The sequence below is a fragment of the Peromyscus californicus genome, unplaced genomic scaffold (genome assembly GCF_007827085.1).
Source record: "Peromyscus californicus insignis strain IS unplaced genomic scaffold, ASM782708v3 Scaffold_10__1_contigs__length_136768540, whole genome shotgun sequence".
In the NCBI taxonomy this organism is placed as follows: Eukaryota; Metazoa; Chordata; class Mammalia; order Rodentia; family Cricetidae; genus Peromyscus; species Peromyscus californicus.
The window spans coordinates 114,454,960-114,476,360 of NW_026294391.1; the positions used below are offsets into that span (position 1 = coordinate 114,454,960).

Here is a 21,401-nt window from a genome sequence, read left to right on the forward strand (position 1 = left end):
TCAGAACCTGAGAATGACTCTGACTTCTCAGCCAGCCAGCCTGCCCGCTCCCCTGTCAGCTGGAGGAAGACTGAAATGAAGAACTCACGGCTATCCTAATGAGAGTAATTCTACCTTGAGGCTCTATTTGAATCACGTTCACTGTGGACTATTTGGGAAGCCATCAAGGACAGAAGTAGAAATTCAAAGTCACTCAGGTGGCTGCATGGCTTTCTTCCTTTCAAATTTCTACTTTCCTCCCAAATCTTAGAATCTCACAGCCTGACAGATATGGAAAGAGTTTTAGGAGTAGTTTTGTCATATTTCTTTACTTTATAAATAAAAGGGCAATGACTTTTCAAAGATGATACACGTTCACCATAGAGCTAGGATGCAAACTGGATTCTTAGCCTAGGGCTGAAAGGTCTCTTTTGCACAGGCTACAAACCTCTACAGGGGATTCAGTGCTTTTATTTAAAGAGCCATGTGAGTTGTGTATGGTGCCACATGCCTGCAATCCCAGTACTTGGGTGGCAGAGGCAGGAGAATCAGGAGTTTGAGATCATCCTGAGCTATGTAGAGAGTTCAAAACCCGCCTAGGCCCCATCTCACAAAACAAAGGAACAAAGAAATAAAGGAAGGAAACGAAGTCGCTTGTCTAGAAGAGATTGAATGGAGGGCTAGCCTCAGAAGCAAGCAAAGGGCGCCCTCTAGCTAGGCACTGGGGTAGCTCTAGGGCAAAGAGCTCTCAGAGGAAAGGAAAAAAGAAACATGACTGGAGAGATTGCAAAGGCCTGATGCCCTTGTTTGGATATGAGGGCGGAGTGAGGGGCAAAGAAAGGACTAGATTTAGCAGCATTGAGCACTTATTCTAGGTAGCATGGATTAGCAACAAAAGCAAACGCAGGCTAGAGACTTGATCAAGATTAGAAAGGCAAATTCTGAACCCTAGAGAAGAGGAGCCAAGCATCTGTGGGCCAGAGCAGAATAGTGGATAAAGGCACGGACCGGCTGGCTCTAAATTCCACCTGCCTTATTAGTGCCGTGGCCTCTGGTAATACGTCCTCAGTGTTATCAGTACAAGAGGGAAGATGATAAATGGGGGTTATGATGCAGTCCAGCACCAAGGCTGTTGCGAGGATGAATGCCCACGAAGTGCCGAGCACAGAACCTGGCAAGCTCACTAGAAGAGTTAGCTATTATTTGCCTGCACCGTGTTCACTGGCTGAGTCCTGCTTTGTGAAGTGTCAAACCTGGCTAGGATGTAGGAGCAAAGATAGCAGTACTTGGGATACTTCAGGCAGAAGGTCAGGAATTCAAAGGGGAACGAGGAAGCTGTAAGTCCCCTGACTCCCTCATAGTTCCAAGGCAAACCCCATTTGGAATGGCACCTTTCTCTCCATATTTGGTAGCTGCCAGAGACACAGGGGCCCAGAGGTGACCAGCTATTGGTAATTTGCACAAAACTGAGGGGATTTCTGGGACTTGGGTGCTGCAGGCCGCAGGAATATATCATAGGAACTCAGCTGGTTATGGCAAAGTCACTACCTGGAGGAATCAGGGAATTCCTCCAGAGGAAGCCAAATCCCAAGGAGTTTTTGGTGTTACTTGGCTTGTTATATATCAGCTGTCTTCTGTTACGAAAATCATGTGTGCCTTCATAGTTTTCCCAATTGACTTTTCCCTAAGAAGGGCTAACAGTGTGGACTGATCACTCTCTGGACATACACATTCCAGGTATTTGGAGAACAGCCTCGGGAAAGGCTTCCTCTGGAATCAGATATCTCCCTTGGCCACTTTCAAGGACTAGCAGTAATAACAGTCCACATGCAAGTCTCCTGGTAAATTCCACACTTGGGAACTTCTAGTCCAGGTGAGCTAGACTAGCAAACTTACCATTGTTGGGACCAGAGACATTTGTTGTTCTGGGTGAAATTTTTTCGGTTCTGAGACAGGGTCTCACATAGCCCAGGGTAGCCTCAAACGTGATATGTAGCCAAGGATGACCCTAATGTTTAACCTTCCTGGTTCTACCCCTACCCCAGTGCCTAAAATCTAGGTGTGTGTTACCACACTCAATTTATACAGGGCTGAGGATCAAAATCAGTCCCCAAATTATTTTATTATTTATTTATTTATTTATATTTATATATATATATATATATATATATATAATTTTTTTTTTTTTTGGTTTTTCGAGACAGGGTTTCTCTTGTAGCTTTGCGCCTTTCCTGGGACTCGCTTGGTAGCCCAGGCTGGCCTCGAACTCACAGAGATCTGCCTGGCTCTGCCTCCCGAGTGCTGGGATTAAAGGCGTGCGCCACCACCGCCCGGCTTATTTTTATATTTTAATAACGAAAGCACAGAGCATTGCTCCCAGGTGCGATCCATTGGCATTAGGAAAAGCTGGGCTATCAGTATCCATGCACAAGGATTTTCAAATGGGAAATTTTTTGTATTTATGAAGGAAAGAAGATGATTTTGTTAAATAAATAGGCTTCCCAGGGGCATGATAATCAGTCTGGATATGATGGTCTTTAGAAACAATAACTTCATTATCAATGATTCTCATCTGTTTATTCCATTATCTCATATAGACTTCAAGTTCAATCCCCAGCACTATTATTACATAAGTGCTTTTCCTTCAAAATGGTCTGTCACTCAGACTTTCTGTTCATTTAAAATGATGCTTTCTGTCTCTCAAAGTAGCTCCTAATTCAGGGCCAACTGGTTTATTCAACACCATGGACTGGACTTGGTTAAAAATAGAATCTGTGGGGCCAGGTGGATTTTCTTAAAGAAAGAAATTTCTAGAGACATGCAGAGAGAGAGAGAGAGAGAGAGAGAGAGAGAGAGAGAGAGAGAGCTGCTCAGGAGGCTGCTAAAGGAGTCCGTGCTTGCACAGAGGATCCGGTAATGCTGTGTTCCTCGTCTAGTATGCAGCTTCACTTATTCAGGGGAGCACCGGCCCTGTGTCTGACCTACTCTTCCATATGAAAATCTAATACGTGAAAGGTGCTTTCACCTGCCAAAGCTATTTCATGTGCACGATCTTAGTGGGCAGGCAGAGGACGGGCTACTTCTACCATTTCTCTGAGGAAGGAAATAAGGAAAGAGAAAGTTCAAGTGACTTGCCCAAGGTACACAGTGTTCCCCAGGGGACACTAGATGGAGTCCTCAAGGCTGCTACTCACAAGTCTGTGTGTCGCTTCTGAAGTCGGCAAACCTGCATTAAGAGTCTACACCGGGTACAACGGGACACTGATACACATGGAGGAACACCTGGCACTTCTCTTGAAGAAGACGGTGAGAAATTGGACACAGACACGTAAAAGATCTCTGTACAAGACAACTGGGGACATGCTAGAAGGAACCTGAGATGCTGGGACACTAAGGCATGGGGCAGGAGGATTCAGAGTTCTCAGAAGAGGTGCCATTGAGTTCAAGATAAGTAGGGGCAGGCCAGCCCAACAGCTTTCTAATTCTAACCCCTTTTGGGACACTCCTTGTCTTAGTCTTCTGTAATAGGTTTTGGAAGTTAGCTTCTTAGTATGTATATTTACAGAGCATAACCTGATATATGCCACTCTAACCCCAAAGCTGCTACTTCTCTGTCTCAAATGGGAGCACATTAGTCTGGCTCCTGTGAGCAGAGACCAGTCCAAGCTCTGTTCCCAGAACCAACCACACCTAGAAGCAAAGGGAGCGATGAGGAAGTACTCAAAACTAGAAGAGGGCTAAGGTTATAGCCTGCATAGTAGAGTGGTTGCTTAGTATGGAGGAAGCCCTGTGTTCAATCCCTGGTACCACATAAACCGAGTACAGTGGCACACACACTCTAATCCTAGCACACTGGTGGTAGAGGCAGGAGGATCATACTTTTAATGTCATCCCTCAGCTACATAGTAAGTTTTAGGCCAGCCTGGGCTATGCAAGACCCTGCCTCAAAACAAAACTAACAATAAACAAGAAGAGTTCATTGCTATTTTTTTTTTTTCGAGACAGGGTTTCTCTGTGTAGCTTTGCGCCTTTCCTGGAACTCACTTGGTAGTCCAGGCTGGCCTCGAACTCACAGAGATCCGCCTGGCTCTGCCTCCCGAGTGCTGGGATTAAAGGCGTGCGCCACCACCGCCCGGCTCATTGCTATTTTTTAAAGTTCTGCATGGCTAACTAAGATTAGAGGGCGAACAGTTGAAAACTCCTTTGACACCTGAGCTACAAATGGAAATAAAATTCCCTCCACACAGAAATGAAACTACAGTATAAAGGAGACAAACCCAAGGATTGAAGCTGGCCTCATGTAAAAGAATAAAATTCACTGGTTTGAGAGATTGAGAAATCATGACTGATTTTAATCATCAGTTTCCTTTTCCACAAAGGTTAAGTGCAGGGTGACAAGAAGTTTAGTGTTAAGCAACTACATTAGACTGGCAACTAGCCTCATTCTCGTTTCTATCCTGGCTGAGGACTACCACCCAGGCCAAGGACAAGGGTTTTCATGTTTTGCAGAAGAGATAAGACAAAAGGAGTGGGGACAGGCCATGCTGTTCCCGAGAAATAGGTCATCAAGGGGAGCTGCTACATTCAGGCCCAGTAAATGTCTTTAAGAGTTGTTTTTATAGATGTGTTTCCTTTTTTGCTGTACTGAGGCCAGAATCCAGAGTCTTCCACATGCTAGACAAATGCTGGCTCTATCCCTGAGCTACGCCCCTGGAATCAAAAGATGCCTTGACTAATTGCATTAATAGCAACAATAGCTACCATTTTTGAGGGCCTACTGTGTTCCAGACATTGTACTTTGCATTTAACAGTACTGCAAAAGCTTATTAGGAATCTCTTAAGTGAAGAATTGACTCCATTTTCACATGGGGAAAATAGGGGCTTGGAAAAGAAAAAGAGCTAAGATGTAGAATAGAAATTCAACCCCCAGCCATGCTGACTCCAAAACTGTATGCCTAAATAGTGTTGCTTCATGGTACCATGTATCTTTAAAAATCTGTCTCTGGGTTTTTAGTTTGATTATTTGTTTTGTTTTTGTTGTTAATTGTTAACAGCTGTGCCTACGTGCCAGAAGACACCTTTGAACTGGAGAGTAGGCATCAACATCTTATCTGCCAAGTAAGCTAGCAGAATTTGGTGTTAAGTGCCCTGCCCCAGCACACAGTTCACACCTGCATGACCATTGAGAGCTCTATCTGGATCATTCTCAAGACAGTACTCTTCTCAATATGCCTCCAGTACCCAGGTCATGTTTCCTAACCATGCAGGTTCTCATTACTGGAACCCTCTGCCTGTGCCACTGACAATCAGCTGGCTGAGATGCAACCATGTGCACACTGCAGGGAGCACTCGAAGCCCTGCAGTGCTCTTTTCAAAGTTGATGGAAAAAATTATTTGCAGGATGGGGGAGCAGCAATGAAATCAGTCTATAACCCACAAAGTTCCTGTTTTGCCCTTTGAAGGAGGCAAAGACACTCTAGAGATATAGAAGCTTTACATGTTACTTTAATAATTTCTTTAAAAGTAGTTATTTCCCCTCATGGCTCCATTGCTTCACCTTTTCAGGTGCAGTGATAGTAAGAGAAGATTCTTTTCTTCCAATCTTGATAAAGAAGAAGTGATATTTATTTGTGGAGGACAGATATAATGATGGAGACCTACCTAGAAGGCCCTCAAATGCTCTCTGTGTAACAAAATTATCTGAGCCCAGGAAGTGCTGGCATTGTGTATTATGAGGACATACATAATCTGCTTAAAATAATAAGCCATCCAGCCTTCAACAGGTGGTCTACAAGCATAGTCACACACTGCATGAAGATGTCTCCTCCCAATATTTAAGACATGACAGCTGACCAAATGCAGCCCATTCTGAATGAGGCACATTGTATTAAGCCATTACTCAGATGGATGAGCCATTTTTTTCCTCATTCAATTTTGAAGGTAAAGCTACTGTGTGTGGTACCACAATCTTAAGGGATAAATGTCACTATATCATCATGGAGTGGGTCCTGATAAATAGCTGTTGCTAAGGACAGTTTTTAAGATAAATCTATGATGAAAAATATAGCAATCTAATCCCCTAGATGGATCATTACACATGGGTACACCCCAAACAGATCTGTCTTTCTCTACCAGGATTTTTTCAAAATCCTTAGCAGTCATCAATAATATTTCCTGCCATAGTGAATTAAGTAATTTTCTGTGTAATGCATCTTGTCTTTCACAGCTTTTTCATAAACAGTGTTGACTTAGCTATCTAGGATGAAGTCAAACATGTAACTGCTACACTAGCAAACAGCTGGGTATGACAATGCTTTCATTCTAGGATAGACATAGTAGTTCATCAACTTGGAATGAATGGAGTGTACTGATTCTGCTTCCTGAAGAATTCATGCAAATGAAATCCAAGGATGTTTGAGGGAGACTAAGACTTGTGGCGAGAACTAGCAATAAACCAAATAAAAAGGCCGTGTTTGCTCCCTTCCCCCCCCCCCCCCCCCCCCCCCCCGCCCCATCCAGCCTTTCATAAACAGCATCCTGAAGAACAGATAGAAAAGGATGAAGTAGCAATGAGAAGACAGTACTGGCGAGGTAAAGGAAGGGTGTACCTGCATTCTAAGCCTCAGAGTATGATGGGCCACTGGGTGAGCCTCAGCTACAGTGTGCTCTTGGGATGCCTTGCTACTGAAGAAGCTCTGAACCAAACAGCTTGAAAACACAACTCAAGCCACTAAACGCCATTTCCGTCTTCCAGCATTTACTTTTTCTCCCGTCCTCCCTTCCTCTTGGCTCTATATTCTGTCATCTATATTTTCTTCCCTATTGTTCCTTTTTTGGGGGTACAGAGGATGGAAGTCAGGTTCTCATACATGCTAGACAATTGCTTGCTTTCCCAGTGATTTGCATCCCAGGGTTCCCACACTGCTGCTTTCATCAGCAGTCCTATATTTCAAACAGCTTGCATTCTGCCTTGGGTTCTTTGGACAAAAGCCACACTATAAACCTAAAAATAAGCCCAAACATCAAAAAATAAATAATCTATTTTAAAACAAGAGCGTGGGAGCTATGTATAGTATCTGCTCCCTTCCATTGGTCTGTTCTCATGCAGTTGGAATGAGATGAACGTGTCTGTGTGTGTGTGTGCATGTGTGTGTGTGTGTGTGTGTGTGTGTGTGTGTGTGTGTGTGTGTGTGTGTGTGTGAGAGAGAGAGAGAGAGAGAGAGAGAGAGAGAGAGAGAGAGAGAGAGAGAGAGAATATACACACACTATGGAATGGAAGTCTTTCGTTAATTCCTTTGATGACTGAAGGTCATCTCCTCTTGCTATGTAAAAACGAGAGACTTGATAGTTGACAGTTCTAGAAGTCTATCCCACCTCAAAGTCCTCAAAAGAGAGTGGTTTTAAAATACCAGCAATATAAAAGCAGGGTAAAGTGTTCTCTCCAGCTTTTCCTCAATCACGGAAGAACATAAGCTATCTTATTAACCTATTTTTGAAAAGTACTTTCAGTATATGTCAGGAACTGGGTGTTAAAGTCTCAGTCATTCCTACCTGTTGATATGCCACAGTTTACCTCTTTAATCTAGCAGAGAAGAAAATAAAAGGCCAGGGCTTGGGAGATGGCTCAGTAGGTAAGTATGCTTGCTCTGCAAGCATAAGGCTCTGAATTTAAATCCAGCACCCATGTAAAAAGACAAGGATGGCTGCACATGCCTATAACCCCCAACATTGGAGAACAGAGACAGGTAGGTCATGAGAGCTCACTGGCCAGCCAGCCTACGGGAAGGGTGAGCTTCTGATTCAGTGAGACATTCTCTCTTAAGGCAATAAGGTGGAAAGCAATAGAGGAAGATATCCAACATTTGCTGGCCTTCTCATGCATATGCATGGGTGTTCAACTACACACTCACGTGCATACACCACACATGAAGATACACACATGAACTAAAATAAACTTTAAAATTGAAATTTTCTCCACTTTTTGAAGAACCCAGAAGGTTTCAAGACAAGAACACAAGTCTTTGAGAACTGAAGGTGTTGTTTTGCATATCCCCACTTCTGCCTTTCCAATTCTCAGAGAAATCTTGGCAAGACATTATAAACATATGAAGGTTTGGCTGATCCCTGGAAATCAGAAAGAGAATTCATAGTGCATGTGTGTGTATATTATTTCTCAGTTGAAATGCAAGGTAAGATTGCAAAGCATGGAGAAGAGGCACCCTCACTGTAATTCGCCCTCTGCAGATCTTAAGGATTTTGTTCTGTAATGAGGGATACCCCTAGTAAGAGTCCAAGCCATTCCAGGCACAAGATGAATACAGATTTGGCACCGACAGAGGTAACTATGTTACACTGTCAGCCTGAAAAGATAACAGCTCCTTCTTGGAACTGACATCTGGAGTGAGGACCATCCGGATCCCACCCAGGTATGTCACAAAAGGAGCAACAGGAGAAGCTAGGGAGGAATCAAAGTGAATCAAGGCATCAATTACAAATTAAAGTGCAAGTGTCTGCTTCCTCACTACTGGTCATCCTCCGTGTTTCTAGGAAGCATGCTAAGTGTCAGAGAGGCAAACTTATTTTACACTGAGAGCTGAGAAGAAAAGACTCAGGAGAGACTGACTCCAATGAAATCTAGAGATGGAGTTGAGCAATGAAAAGGTTACTACGTCTGTAGTATGAGTGTAGGCATACATGTTGAGGTCAGAGAACTATTTTTAGGAGTTGGTTCTCTGCTTCCACTGTGGACTCTCCAGTTGTAAGGCTTTACCAAGTGTTTTGACCCACTGAGCCATCTTGCTGCCCCTCCTGTTACAATACATTAAAGATCAGTGCAATTAAACAGTAAAACTGGGCTTCCCTAGTACAAACTATCCAGAAAAAGAAGGAAGGTATCAGTCAATTATTCAGACACTTGACTTAACAATCTGCATGGGTATCTGAGAGCATAGTCACTACGGTGTTTGTTCTTCATCTAGGAATTATCAGGGCAGTGCAGTCAAACCCCATAGGTAACTAGTGCGAATTCCAGGGTTAATTTGGTCGGGCTGTTTGTTTTTCTCTTGGGCTTCAAGACTCCCTAACTGAAACTTCTGTCTCACAAAGGCAAAAGCTGGAAGAATTTCTGCCTTCTGCAACTGCAGGTAGGTTGAAGACTTCTCGGTTAAATCCTGAAATCTCATGCTATCTAAAGCTAAGATGGGTTGGTAGTGGGGAAGCAAGAAGAAGAAATGATAGGTGTAAGAAGCACTCACAGTGATGAGATCTGTGAAAACATTCCTTCAGTTGATTGCATTCAGAAGATAAAAATAGAAAGGAATTGAAATTGCCCTTATTTGCAGAGAAAATGGCTCCCTGAACTCTTTACAAGTGGAGAGGTGTGTATGCCTGGATAGTAGGAGCACTGCTTACCGAGCAGATGGGAATGCTGCTCAGTATTTCCATCATCTATATTTTCATTTTGATAAGTATCTCCAATGACTAAGTCTCATTCTCTGTCGGGAGTTTTGAGTTTCAGAAGTAAAATATTTTCCAAGGAATCTAAACCTAATCTATAAAGATAACAGTGATATAGCCCATATGATACTACAAAGTGGAGACTGCTATTGAAGGCTAAATTAAATAAGAAACTCTGTGAAAGGTATTTTCACTGCAGATGAGAAATGAGTGTAAAGCTAATCTTTATAAATGACATGAATAGAGGGCACACATGTCTTCGGGCTAAAGAACTTTAGATCATTAAGTGTACATTGCTGAGGAATTTTTTGAAAATAGAGTTTGGCACTATTCCCTAGCCTCATCATTGCATTAGGTCACTAATACAAGCACAGGTTAATTATAACCTGAGGTTACTAAGCAAGGAGGAGTCGATTCCTGGTTTATATTAGCCTTATTCTGTCTGTAAATGTTATTTCTCTCCCCTCTTCTTTTTTTTATCTTTTGTTCTTGGATAGTATGTAACAACAACAAAAGCTGTCTCAAAATAAATACTTCAGATGTAAAAATAAGAATTTAGAGTAACTTTTCCCCATATTACAGTGTTTATTTTATTCTGCTGTCTAATACATTATGGTATTAAAAGAAAGAAAACTCAATAAAAAATTCAACTAACAAAAGTTTGGCATTTAAACTCAGTGGTAAAATGCTTGCCTAACATACATGAAGATCTGGTTCCTATCCCATGGACTACAATTTTTTTTCAGTTAACAGATTTCTTAAAGTGGGCAGGTAGGGTGGCCTATGCCTTTAATCCTATCACGCAGAGGAAAGGGCAGGCTGATCTCTGTGAATTCAAGCCCAGCTTGATCTACATAGTGAGTGTCAGGCCAGCCAGTGCTACACAGTGAGACCCACAAACGGATTTTTGAACTGTCTACTGTAACCCTTATTATTATTTTCTACTTTCTAAAATATTTATTGACTAATTGTCTTCAGAGGTACTTCCCACATTTGATCATTTCATATGAAGCTATAGCCCTAATTCCTACACTATATCTATCATCCTTCCAGTTACAGCTCTGGAAATTCATCATCATTTAACATTAATTTACCATTGTGATGGTTAAATCTGATTGTCATCCTGACTGGATTAAGAAACACCTAGAGAATTGAGTGAAGTATAACTTCGGGTGTGTCGGAAGAGGATTAACTTAGTTAAGATCTGGCCTGAATGTGGGTGGTACCACTGTTTAGGCAGGGGTCCCTAACTGAAACAAAAAGGGAAAAAAGAGAAAAAAAGTGTGTTTGACTAATTTTCACACTCATTGAAATACATCAGGATCTGGATCATACTATTTTCATTGTATCACTCAAAATAAACATACAATAAAAGCAACAGAAGGCTAATGAAACACGTACATGTTCAGAAACCCAACCTAAAGCCAGAAATAAAAACTATGGAATTGTTTATTTTCTTGGTTCCAAGGCAGTATCCTTCAAAGATGTCTACCAGCTATGAAGTAGTTAATACGAGCAGAACACAATAGAATATTCTGCTGATTCAAACACTTTCACTTGGGAAAGTATTTTTTTTTCTTAAAGCATTAGAAGACACATCTGGTTACATGTACTTTAACAATTATAATGAAGAGAACAATACAAGGGCTTGACACATAGGAGGTGTTCAAGTATTAAAGTAAAATGAATGAATGAGCACATTACCAAATATATTGTAAATTAAAATGTCTGTTTTAATATGGGAGCATTGCTAGCTTATATGTTACTTTAATATTTAAGAATTGTTTTTCTTTCTTTTTACCATATTATCATAGCAGTGGGATAAGTCACTAGGATGTTTGCTCATCAAGTTTATATAAGAGCTGTATTTGACTTGTGGGAGTTTTCTAAGTACTATATTGTATGTGTGTGTGCGTGCGTGCGTGCGTGCGTGCGTGCGTGTGTGTGTGTGTGTGTGTGTGTGTGTGTGTTTTAAAGTATAAGCTTTTTATAAAGCCAGTACCAACTGTCTTCTTCTGACCATTAAAAATTATGCCCTAACAGTTAAGTATATTTTCATGATTTTACTTAGTACGCTTTACCATTCAGGATGACAAATATACATTATTTCTCCAGAGTGAGGATGCTGCATGGAGCCATTAATCCCTATAGCCTCATTCACATTTTCTCCAAGGGAGTCTATCTCTATACAAGTTCAGTCCATCATCCAGGGTGGCATGCAATCTCATTCTTGCTTCTCCTGTCAGTAAAATCACTTAGATGAGAAACAAGCTGTTTGGGGGCACGTATTTTATCTTGTATTGTGAAGAAAAGAGTTAGAGGGGAAAGGAAGACAAAAAGAGATGTGACATGAATTGAGCTTCCCATATGTACCAGTCTTCAAGAAATTTTACATATCTGACCTCACTGAAGAGTCAAAGCAACCTTGTAAAATGTCCTTCCCTTACAGAAAAAGACCTGGAGACTTTCTGTGTTAAGTGACTCTCCCAAGGCAAGACACAGAACTAAGATAAAAACACAAGTTCACTTGACTCCAGAATATTCCTCTGTCTATTATACTATATTGTAAATTCTATTCACCATCTTATGTCTTAGGGTCAGAGCCCACTGGAATGTAAGCTCTTCAAAGAAAGTAATATGAATTTTCTTTTACCTTGCATCCATAGCATCTAACTTTGTACCTAACATCATGTAGTATCTCTGAAACTCAGGGAGGTCTTGAACTTTCTGTCTCAACTTCCAGAGTATGTACGATCTTAGGCCTGTTGCACCAGATCAGCTTAACATATACTTCTCTCTCTCTCTCTCTCTCTCTCTCTCTCTCTCTCTCTCTCTCTCTCTCTCTCTCTCTCTCTCTGATTCTGTCTCTACCTATCTATATATGTAACAATAATAACTAAAAAAGAAGGGGCTGGAGAGATGGCTCAGTGGTTAAGAGAGCTTGTTGCTCTTGCAGAGGACCTAGCTTCAGTTCCCAGCACCCACATGGTGGCTCACAGCCATCTGTAACTCCAGTTCCAAGAGATCTGACTCCCTCTTCTGCAGGTACCAGGCACACATATGGTACACAGACATACATGCAGACAAAATATCCATACACATAAAATAAAAATTAAGAAATCTAAACCAATAAATAAACTAATCAAAGAAGAAGTAAAAAAATTAGGAGTAAAAGGGGGACACAGAAGGAGATGGCAGAGGAGGAGGGAGATAGGAATGGTATACAAAGTTCTCAAAAAAGTTATAAACAAAAACAAAGAAAAATATAAATGTTGAGGGCATAAAGGACTGAACAAAGAAAGAAAGACACACAGAGCCAACGGTTCTCAACCGTCCTGATACTGTGACCCTTTAATACAGTTCCTCATGTTGTGCTGACCTCCAATCATAAATTCCATTGCTACTTCATATCTGTAATTTTGCTTCTGTTATGAATCGAATCACGATGTAAATATCTGATGTATGACCCTCGTGGGGATTGTGACCCACAGGTTGAGAACCACTGCTCTAGGGAGATTAGGCCACCTTCCATAAGCTAAGCAACTAGTCTGTGGAAAGGCTCAGGAGGCCATGTCTAGTCTCTTCTATACTTTCTTTCTTCTTTACTATGCTTACAAAGCTTATACATCTTGAAAAGCGTGTTGCAGGCTCCTAAGCATTCCACACTGTTGACTTCACCCTATAATTCCGAGCTGGTCCTCTTTGTGTGGTGCAGTGGAGATTAAGAACGATTAGCCTGCTAGAACAAAACTCTGTGAGGACAGGGCCACTGGTCGATTTTGTTCAACTCAACATGCCTGGCACTTAAGATGTTCAAGAAATATTTGTGGAATAAATGAATATATTCTTTTTGGGGTCAGTAATGAGTACATTCTTCATAAACATTGACATGACAGTTAGTATAGATTACACTAAAAGTCCTCAAATGAGCAAACATTTCAGAAAACTTGTTCAGGGAAATGGTACTCCTCTTTGCCTCCCCTTTCTTCTTTTCTTCATCTTTAGTATTCATTTCATAGGATTGTTGCAAAGAAAGAGAGTTAATATATACAGATTACTTAGCATGGTGTTTAATGCACAGTTAACTCTCAATAATTGAGAGCAGTTAGCATGAATATGATTGTTTCTAATAGAACAAATAATGGTCTGCATAGTGACAAGCTGAAAGACAAACAAATTCACCACATGCTTTATACTTTGTGAAATATGCCTGAATATGTAATTCTGCAAGGGCTTCAAAGCTAGGAAATTCTCGGAGAGCTACAAGTTATACATAACATTGGATCATCATAAATGTGTACAGTTGTGTTTTGTGGATAATTTTTTCTTATGAAGTTAATAAAGGAAGGGAATTTACTCAATCTTCAGGTATGATGATTAGTCCTCAAATGTTGCTATAACTAACTTTCACAAAAGATTACCTCTCCACAAGTTCTTGTCCGTTCCAGCACAGGGTATCATTTTCGGCCACGGGGCTATGGCTGCAGACGTAACCAGGCAAGGCACTATAGAAGCTGATGAAAGACTTCAGCTTCTGAATCAGTTCCCTGAAAGGAAAACAAAACATCTGTGCATCAGAGGCAAGTAAGCACAGTATGAGAAAAGTTTAATTTCCTTATCAGCATGACAGAAAAGCTCTGCCAGGCTGATTAGAGCAATAAATGATTTTTAAAAACATTCTTAGCTATGAGGCCACAATTTAGCATTTAAAAAAAATCAATAAACTAATAGTGGGTAGGAGAAGGTTGCCTTCCATAGAAGGTGCTGTTCCTATCAGGAGGATGATTTAATTCCAACATCCATTTTCTCACACGTTCAGCAGCTTCCCTTTTTTTTTTTTTTTCAGAATGCTGTTACCTACATTCTCAAAGGTGCTGATTACGAGGCACACTGGAATACTACATATCTTTTGGTTTCTGAGTGTAATTGAGTGCATTGATTGTAATTTACAATGCTATTACCCTAGAGATGGCCCCTTTCCACATTGGCTTCGGATAATGGCTGCAGATTCAAATGGTGGGGTGCTCAGAATACTATAAGCTCTATGAAATTCTCCTGATTATACAGTCAGGGAAACTCACTCACATCTTCTAAGAGGAGGAAGGTGGCTTGGTTCTTTGTCTGTATATTGTTTTTCTCGTGAGGCGGAGCAAAGGGGAGAGTGCTGGAGTAGTATAGATTATTATTAACTTGCTTTCATTTCTATGCTGTTTATGAATAGAAAAGAGAGCACATATACTATGCAAATGTGTATAAGCACACAGATATAAATTATAGCACGACTTTTTGCCTATTTCTTGTTTCAGTTGTACATGCATTTACAGCATAAGTCAGACTGGATAAATGAATATGTTTATGAAACATTTAAATATTTCTATAATAGATGTCCAATAATAAACAAAAATAAAATATACTTTATTTTCAAATTAGTGCCCTGATAGAAAGCAACACTGCTCTTCACATCCTATACTGGTCAGGGAATCTTCTGAAAGAAAAGCAATCACTCGAGTGTCTGCAGGCTAAGAATAGAGTGTCCTGGAGCACAGGCCTTTGGTGGAGTCACAGGCGTAACCGCCATTTGAAGGGCAGTGAAGTCATAAGTCTAGCAATGCTTTCTAGGAGGGGTTCTCAGATCCAGCTGAAATTGGAAGGCTGGTGGAAATGATCTTGCAGTTCATGCCATTTTCTGTTTACCATAAAACTATTATTTCATTTACTCTGTGTGTGTGTGTGTTCAGAGGAAATCGTTTTCAGCACATGTTTACAAAAGCTTAGGTCACAAGAAAGCCAGGGTGATGGACTGAACAACCAGAAAAGGTTATTGCGACATATATAATGCCTGCTACTCCAATACTTGCTTCCTGCTGTGTCCGTGCTCACCTCCCAGCCTATGCCTGGCATGTGAGCACCGTCAATCTCCAAAGAGAAGAGGCTCAATACAGAGCTCTGAAAAGAAAAGTCAACATTACAGTTTCTCAAGAGGAGAAAGATGGGTTCAATTAACGGCTAATAGGAGAGATGTTCTGTTTTACAAGGTAATAATCCAGTTCCCAAGAGTAGAAGCTGAAAGACTAAGGGCTGAGGCTGAGTAATTCCCCCTGCTCCACCAGGGAATGGAATGTGGGCATTAGTTTGGGGGAAATGATGGTCTTCTTTATAATGAAAGAGTTTCCCTTAGGCTTCCTCCTACCTCTACACACACTCTCAGGAACATGGAACAGGGAAAGAAAAATGGGACCCATACTGAGGCCTTCCACTTTGATATCCTTAGAAGTTGGAAACAAAGGGGACCTAAATTTCCCCCTGCCTTTCAACCCTTGAAGCTTTCTTAGCTCATCATAAAGATAACTGACAGGTTGAGAAAGAACCAAATGAGGTTCTACCTAACATCAAAGGAATGAGGTACTGCAATAAACCTAAGACCTGCTGCTTCAGAAAGGTCAAGATAAAAATCTAGGGAACCCGAAAAGAATGTGGATAATATAACATAGTCTGGGGCATCACATTCTAGAACTAAGGGAAATGTTTTGAAACTTAAAGTTTCATTAAAGCTTTCATTACCTCCTTCAACTAGGATGGGCATATGAGACTGAGGTTTTTAAAACTTACCTTGAAATTAGTCATTGTCAACTTAGAAAACAATTTCATTCAGCAACCATGTTATCATTGTGGTTGCGTTCTCAGCACAATCCCTTCAAATCTGCTATGAGTAGTAGCTGAGAACTCTGGGTTTGGAGTCTGACTCAGCTGAGTTTTAAATGCCAGCTCGCTCTTACTTACACAGCACAGCAACCTTAGGCAGACTCTAAACTTGGCTGAGTTTTGATTTTCTTTGTCAGAAAATGAAAAGTAATGAGCATCTACGGCACACGGTTGCTATGATTCACTGAGACAATGCATATGAGGTGTTTATCATGTTACCCCCCACCACCACAGTACCCATATAAGTAATTGGTCATGTCTTCATGACGGAAGTGATGGCCCATCCTCCCATCCTCATGAATCTGAAGGATAAAATGTGTTACATATGAAATATAGTCTACATAAATTTGTATGTAGGATAATTTTTAAAATTCAACTTCTAGAAGAAAACACATTTGTACAACATGATTAAGTTCTAACCATTTTTTGAGGTGGGTATTCATAAGTGCAAACAAGTTCACTCCAGAATTAGAAGAATTTTGGGGGTGGGCACTGGAGGTTACATCTAGGACCCTGCAAGTGTTTTACCACTGAGCTACATGCCCAACTCTCTTTCGACTTTTTGAGACAGAGTCTCACTATGTTCTCTAGACAGGTCTGAAACTTGTGATCCAGCTGCCTTAGTTTCCTTAGCAGCTAAGATTACAGGCAAGAGCTTCAGCTGGACCTCTGTCCATTTCTTCCTTCATCTTTTAAAATAAAGTCGTTTGACTTTATCATTGTAAAAGAAACACATTTAGACTTATAGAAGAGGAGGCGGAGCAAGGGGGGAGGAGGAGGAGGAGGAGGAGGAGGAGGAGGAGGAGGAGGAGGAGACGACCCATTCATAGACCCACTAGGCAGAGATAATGTGTTAATATTTGTGTATACTACCTTCTGTTCTTGGTAGGTTTTATCACTAGGTTCTTTCTGGTTCTCAGGGTACATTATCTTGATTCTGAGTAGAATCAAGACATAGTTGTTATGAGAGGAATCTCAGAATAATGGAATAGAAGCTGGGGATGTGGTTCAGTGGCAGAGCACCTACCTAGAACACGCAAGGCCCCTAGTTCTTGATTTAGTATCACAAAACAGCTGACTGTGTGATAATCCCCTAGACTTGTGCAACAAAATGCTATTTGTCCTTCCCAGAACTAAGACCAGGTCTCTAGCACCAATAGGACACTGGCCAATCTCTCAGAGCCCCCAAAACCTGTCAGAGTACAGGATCATTACTTTATGCAAAATCTTCTGCATTACCACGGGAAAGTCATTCTTGGTTTCCAAGAAAAACTTTGAATCTTGAAAATAAATGCAGCCATACTTCTTTTGAAGGCAGAAAAAGGACTGTAAACTGTGGGAGAGTCAATGAGGTTTCAAAGGGCAGTGACAACAGGTGATAATGTCCTCTGACACCACAGCAGCAGAGTGTGACCGAAGTAGTTTACCTCCCATGGAGTTTGCTGGGCCTCTCTTTTTTCTCCTTTTCTTTGTCTTTGCCTATCATCTCTCCTCAAGCTTGCTCTAGCATGGGAGCTAGGCAGATTATTTTCTTAAAGAAAGCTTTACAGCACCTTCATGCATATCATTTTAAAAGACAGTAACTTGAATATTTCTATTTTTCCTTTTAAAGAAAGACACTTGAACCTAGGTGGTATGTTAATTTCTCAGATTTCTGTCTTTATGTTGGTACTCTATGACAGACAACAAAAGAATTTCTACCTGTGAACACTAAAGCAACCTGTAACTGGAGAAATTATTTGACTTGGAAGGAATGTTCTTTGATTCTAATCACACCTTATTCATATATATATATATATATATATATATATATATATATAAAATATCATTGACATAGAAACTAGTGTAGCTTATGGTTCTTACTTGTGACAAACCCAACATTTGTTTATGGCAGTCTGCTTAGGAAAGGATCTTTTCACAGAGGTTTCATTTAGTGTACAAAATGGGGAACTAAAGGGTGGAGTTCCTTTGTGTGCATGAGCCATTTGAAAGTACTGGAGTTGGGCGCATGTCATTTTCCCAAGCGGGCATCTACCATTCCAGAGAGGGCATCCCCATTTTCAGATGTGGAGGAGGGGGCTGCCTTCGCTTTCTCACATTGATCTCCTTGGGCAGGCATCAAAGCAGTGCTAATTGGAAACCAGTGCAAGTAAAACACAGCCTTTCATCCCTGACTGCAGATCCTGAACTTTTCGATTATGATTAAGGTTCCTTTTCCCTTAATGTAAACTAATAGGAGCTCATTGTTTTGTTTTGTTTTAATTTGAAAAGACAGAAAAGTAGAAAAAGCAAACTGACTTTTTCAGTGAGATCATGCCTAATTCTGAAGGAAGGAGACTTCCCCCACTTTAACCTCAAACGACAACTTCCTGCCACCCCAGACACAAGCATCCTTCCTCTCTTCCCATGCCCTTTGTTTGGAACATTTTGCCATCCTTTCTCTCCTTTATCTGTTGAATTCTTGCTCTTCTCTTAGCCTGAGTTCAAAAGCTCCCTAATCCATGTAGCCTTTCTTGGTACTCCTAGGAAGGCTGCTAACTTTTCCATCTGTGATCCTGCCACTCTTTTGTAAATAGCTCTGTCAGGGAAATGATGTCTTTATAAGACATTATATATTTCTATGTCTGTCTTCTTGACTGGACTGGGTAGGGGTCCTCTTCTCATCAGAACCTAAGTCTGAGCATATAGATAGGTTTCACAACTCTTGATTGTAAAGTCCTACGTAGGGGCAAGATAACATCTACCTGACCTGAAACTCCTTTTTGACACACTCAAGATATATTTTGTTGCTTTCATCAGCAGCTAGAAGATACGCCTGAACTTACAAGGCTGCCTAGCAAAACTTAGAGTGGTAGTCTGAGAGGGGGCAAGAATTAGCCTTGATTTTGGATCAGGGAGAGATCAGCTTGTACTTTTTTTTTCTTTATGTAACTTCTTAGTGTTACCTAATCCATTGCCACTTCAGACTAAGTCAGAGGGGGAATTCCAGGAAGCAGGAGGTTACAATACTTAGAGGTAGTTCCACTAGGTAGAGGGACAGTAACTTTATTATCATTGGTTAGAGGTTGGGCCAGAAGCTTGGTGGATAGGTGTTGGGTGGACTATTCAACTACCAAATTTTAATTTGAAAAGGGAAAGATATTACTCATGTGCTCTACCAAACAGTATGTGGGATATGAAAAGGACCAGGTATACAGTATCACAAGTGAAGTGATGGACAATCCCAATGTTCTAAAAATACCAGAGGTAGAAAAGACTCTGATGACTGTATTGTTTCTGCTTTGACGTAATCTAAGTGCATGGTATTCTGCCATCAGTGTTCTAAATTTCAACATGTGTTCCTTAAAGAAAACATGAATCCCATACACAGACCGCCAGTCAAGTATAAAATTGCCTTTAAACTGAGCTAAGCTATTTCTAAAACTAGTTGTGTGTTGCAAAGTACCCAGTTGGGGGCAGACAAAACAAACAGATGATTTCTGAATGCTTCCAAAGGAATCCTGTGTTTCTTTGTGTGTTGTTACTTTAATAAAGCAAAGGGCTTTTCAATTTATAATCAGACCCAGACAGCTTGCTTGCAAGCTGAGTACTACATTGAGTACTATACCAGCATTCCTTTCCAAATTATGTTTTTAGTCATTGATAGAAGCTGATAGATGCACACATCCATTTTTCTTAAGAGTGTGAAATGCCGTACTGTGAGAAATGTATAAAGGTACTAACATTCTTTCAAAAGAAACCTTTCAAATAACATTCACCCAAAAGAATCCTGACATTAATTTCAATCTACAGCTTTTGTCATTTTCTCTTACTATCATTTCATTTATTTGGAAGTTGCATACAAGTTAAAAAAAAAGACTCTAAACAAAATATCCTATCTGAGTGCCCAGAGTGAAACACCTCCTTTATAAATGTCTTCTTTCCCTGGAAGATCAGTATCTAGATTAACAGTTATCCTCAGGAAAGTGAACGGGAATAGGTTACACAGAGCCCAAAATAGATAGAAGCCATACAGCAGAGGCTTCCAAAAATGTCCCATTTATAAATGCATCTGGATTGACAAGTTAATTTATTTAATTTTTTTATTTTTAACCTTTAATTGATACATAAAAATTATACATAGCAACAGGGCAATTTCAAGATTGGGCTGGTTTACTGTGTTTATTTTAAGAAAGCTCTATATGTGACTACTGCCAATTACTAAACCATTTCTTCTGTGAAGCGTTCCCTGAAGATCACTCAGTGGAGGGTCTGTCTTTCTGAAAACTATCTCTGTACTTTGAAAATTCTTCAGCTTTTGCTTATAGTTGAGTCTATTTCCACTAGATTGCCCTAGAGATTGCGTCTTTGTGTTTTCACTGACCAGCACACATTGTAGCACTACAGGGTGTTTGATAAGTTACTGTTGAGCTGAATAGTGATAGACACATGCATATATAATTCACTTCAGTCAAATGTGGGAAAGTTTCCACCAGTTGAAAACCAATGCCCTGCACAGACTGAAGTGAATTCCTCGAGTGGTTCAGAACACCAAAAATGAAAACAAAGAGCAGTGGACTGTGAAAACAGAAAGACACAATCGCTAGGTGCCTGTGCACAATGACTCAGGCTTTTAATCCCAGCCCTCAAAGGGCAGAAGCAGGTAGAGTTCTGTGAGTTTGAGGCCCGCCTGGTCTATACAATGAGGTCCAGGACAGCCAGGAATATATAAAAAGACTCCATCTCAAAAACCAAAACCAAACTAAACAAAACAAACAAATAAACAAAAAAATAGCCCACATCTGAGATGTTACTCATATTAATTTTCTACCTGTAGGCCAATCTCTCAAAACTCCCTAAAATTCAACAAGAACAAGAAAAAGAAAACAAAAGACTAATACCTAACTATCCTTGAGTTGGGTTGGCTACATGTGTGATTCTTTGGGTAACACAGTTCTCGTAAGATTCTCGTAAGAGTTGTGCTGGGCTTCTCATATGATTTTTACCTCTTAATTATAACCCAGAAGCTGTTGGAGTGAACCTGAGTAGGGGTGAATGTTGGATGGGAATAAAGGGAATTAGAACCTGCATTTTGGATCCTCACTGCTGTTTTAAGAACTATGAAACATACACTTAGTTTTGTGTAAAATGAGTCATGTGAGCACATTGAGAATGTCTTGCTACTCCCTTCTCTGGTGAACTCACTGTTATAATAATGAAAATAACTGCAAGCCAGTTCATTGAATTATAAGATCTCCTTGTAAGCAGAAAATACTTTATTTACT

At 40.5% G+C, this 21,401-nt stretch overlaps 1 protein-coding gene across 1 annotated transcript in view; it reads right to left on the reverse strand.

Annotated features, from left to right (window-relative positions):
* The window catches only part of Gpc3 (glypican 3), a 346,519-nt gene that overhangs the window by 100,553 nt on the left and 224,565 nt on the right, over nucleotides 1–21,401 (reverse strand). Inside the window, exon 5 of the mRNA XM_052747238.1 lies at nucleotides 13,857–13,982. Coding sequence (XP_052603198.1) covers nucleotides 13,857–13,982 — 126 coding nt within the window. The remainder of the gene's footprint in view (nucleotides 1–13,856; nucleotides 13,983–21,401) is intronic.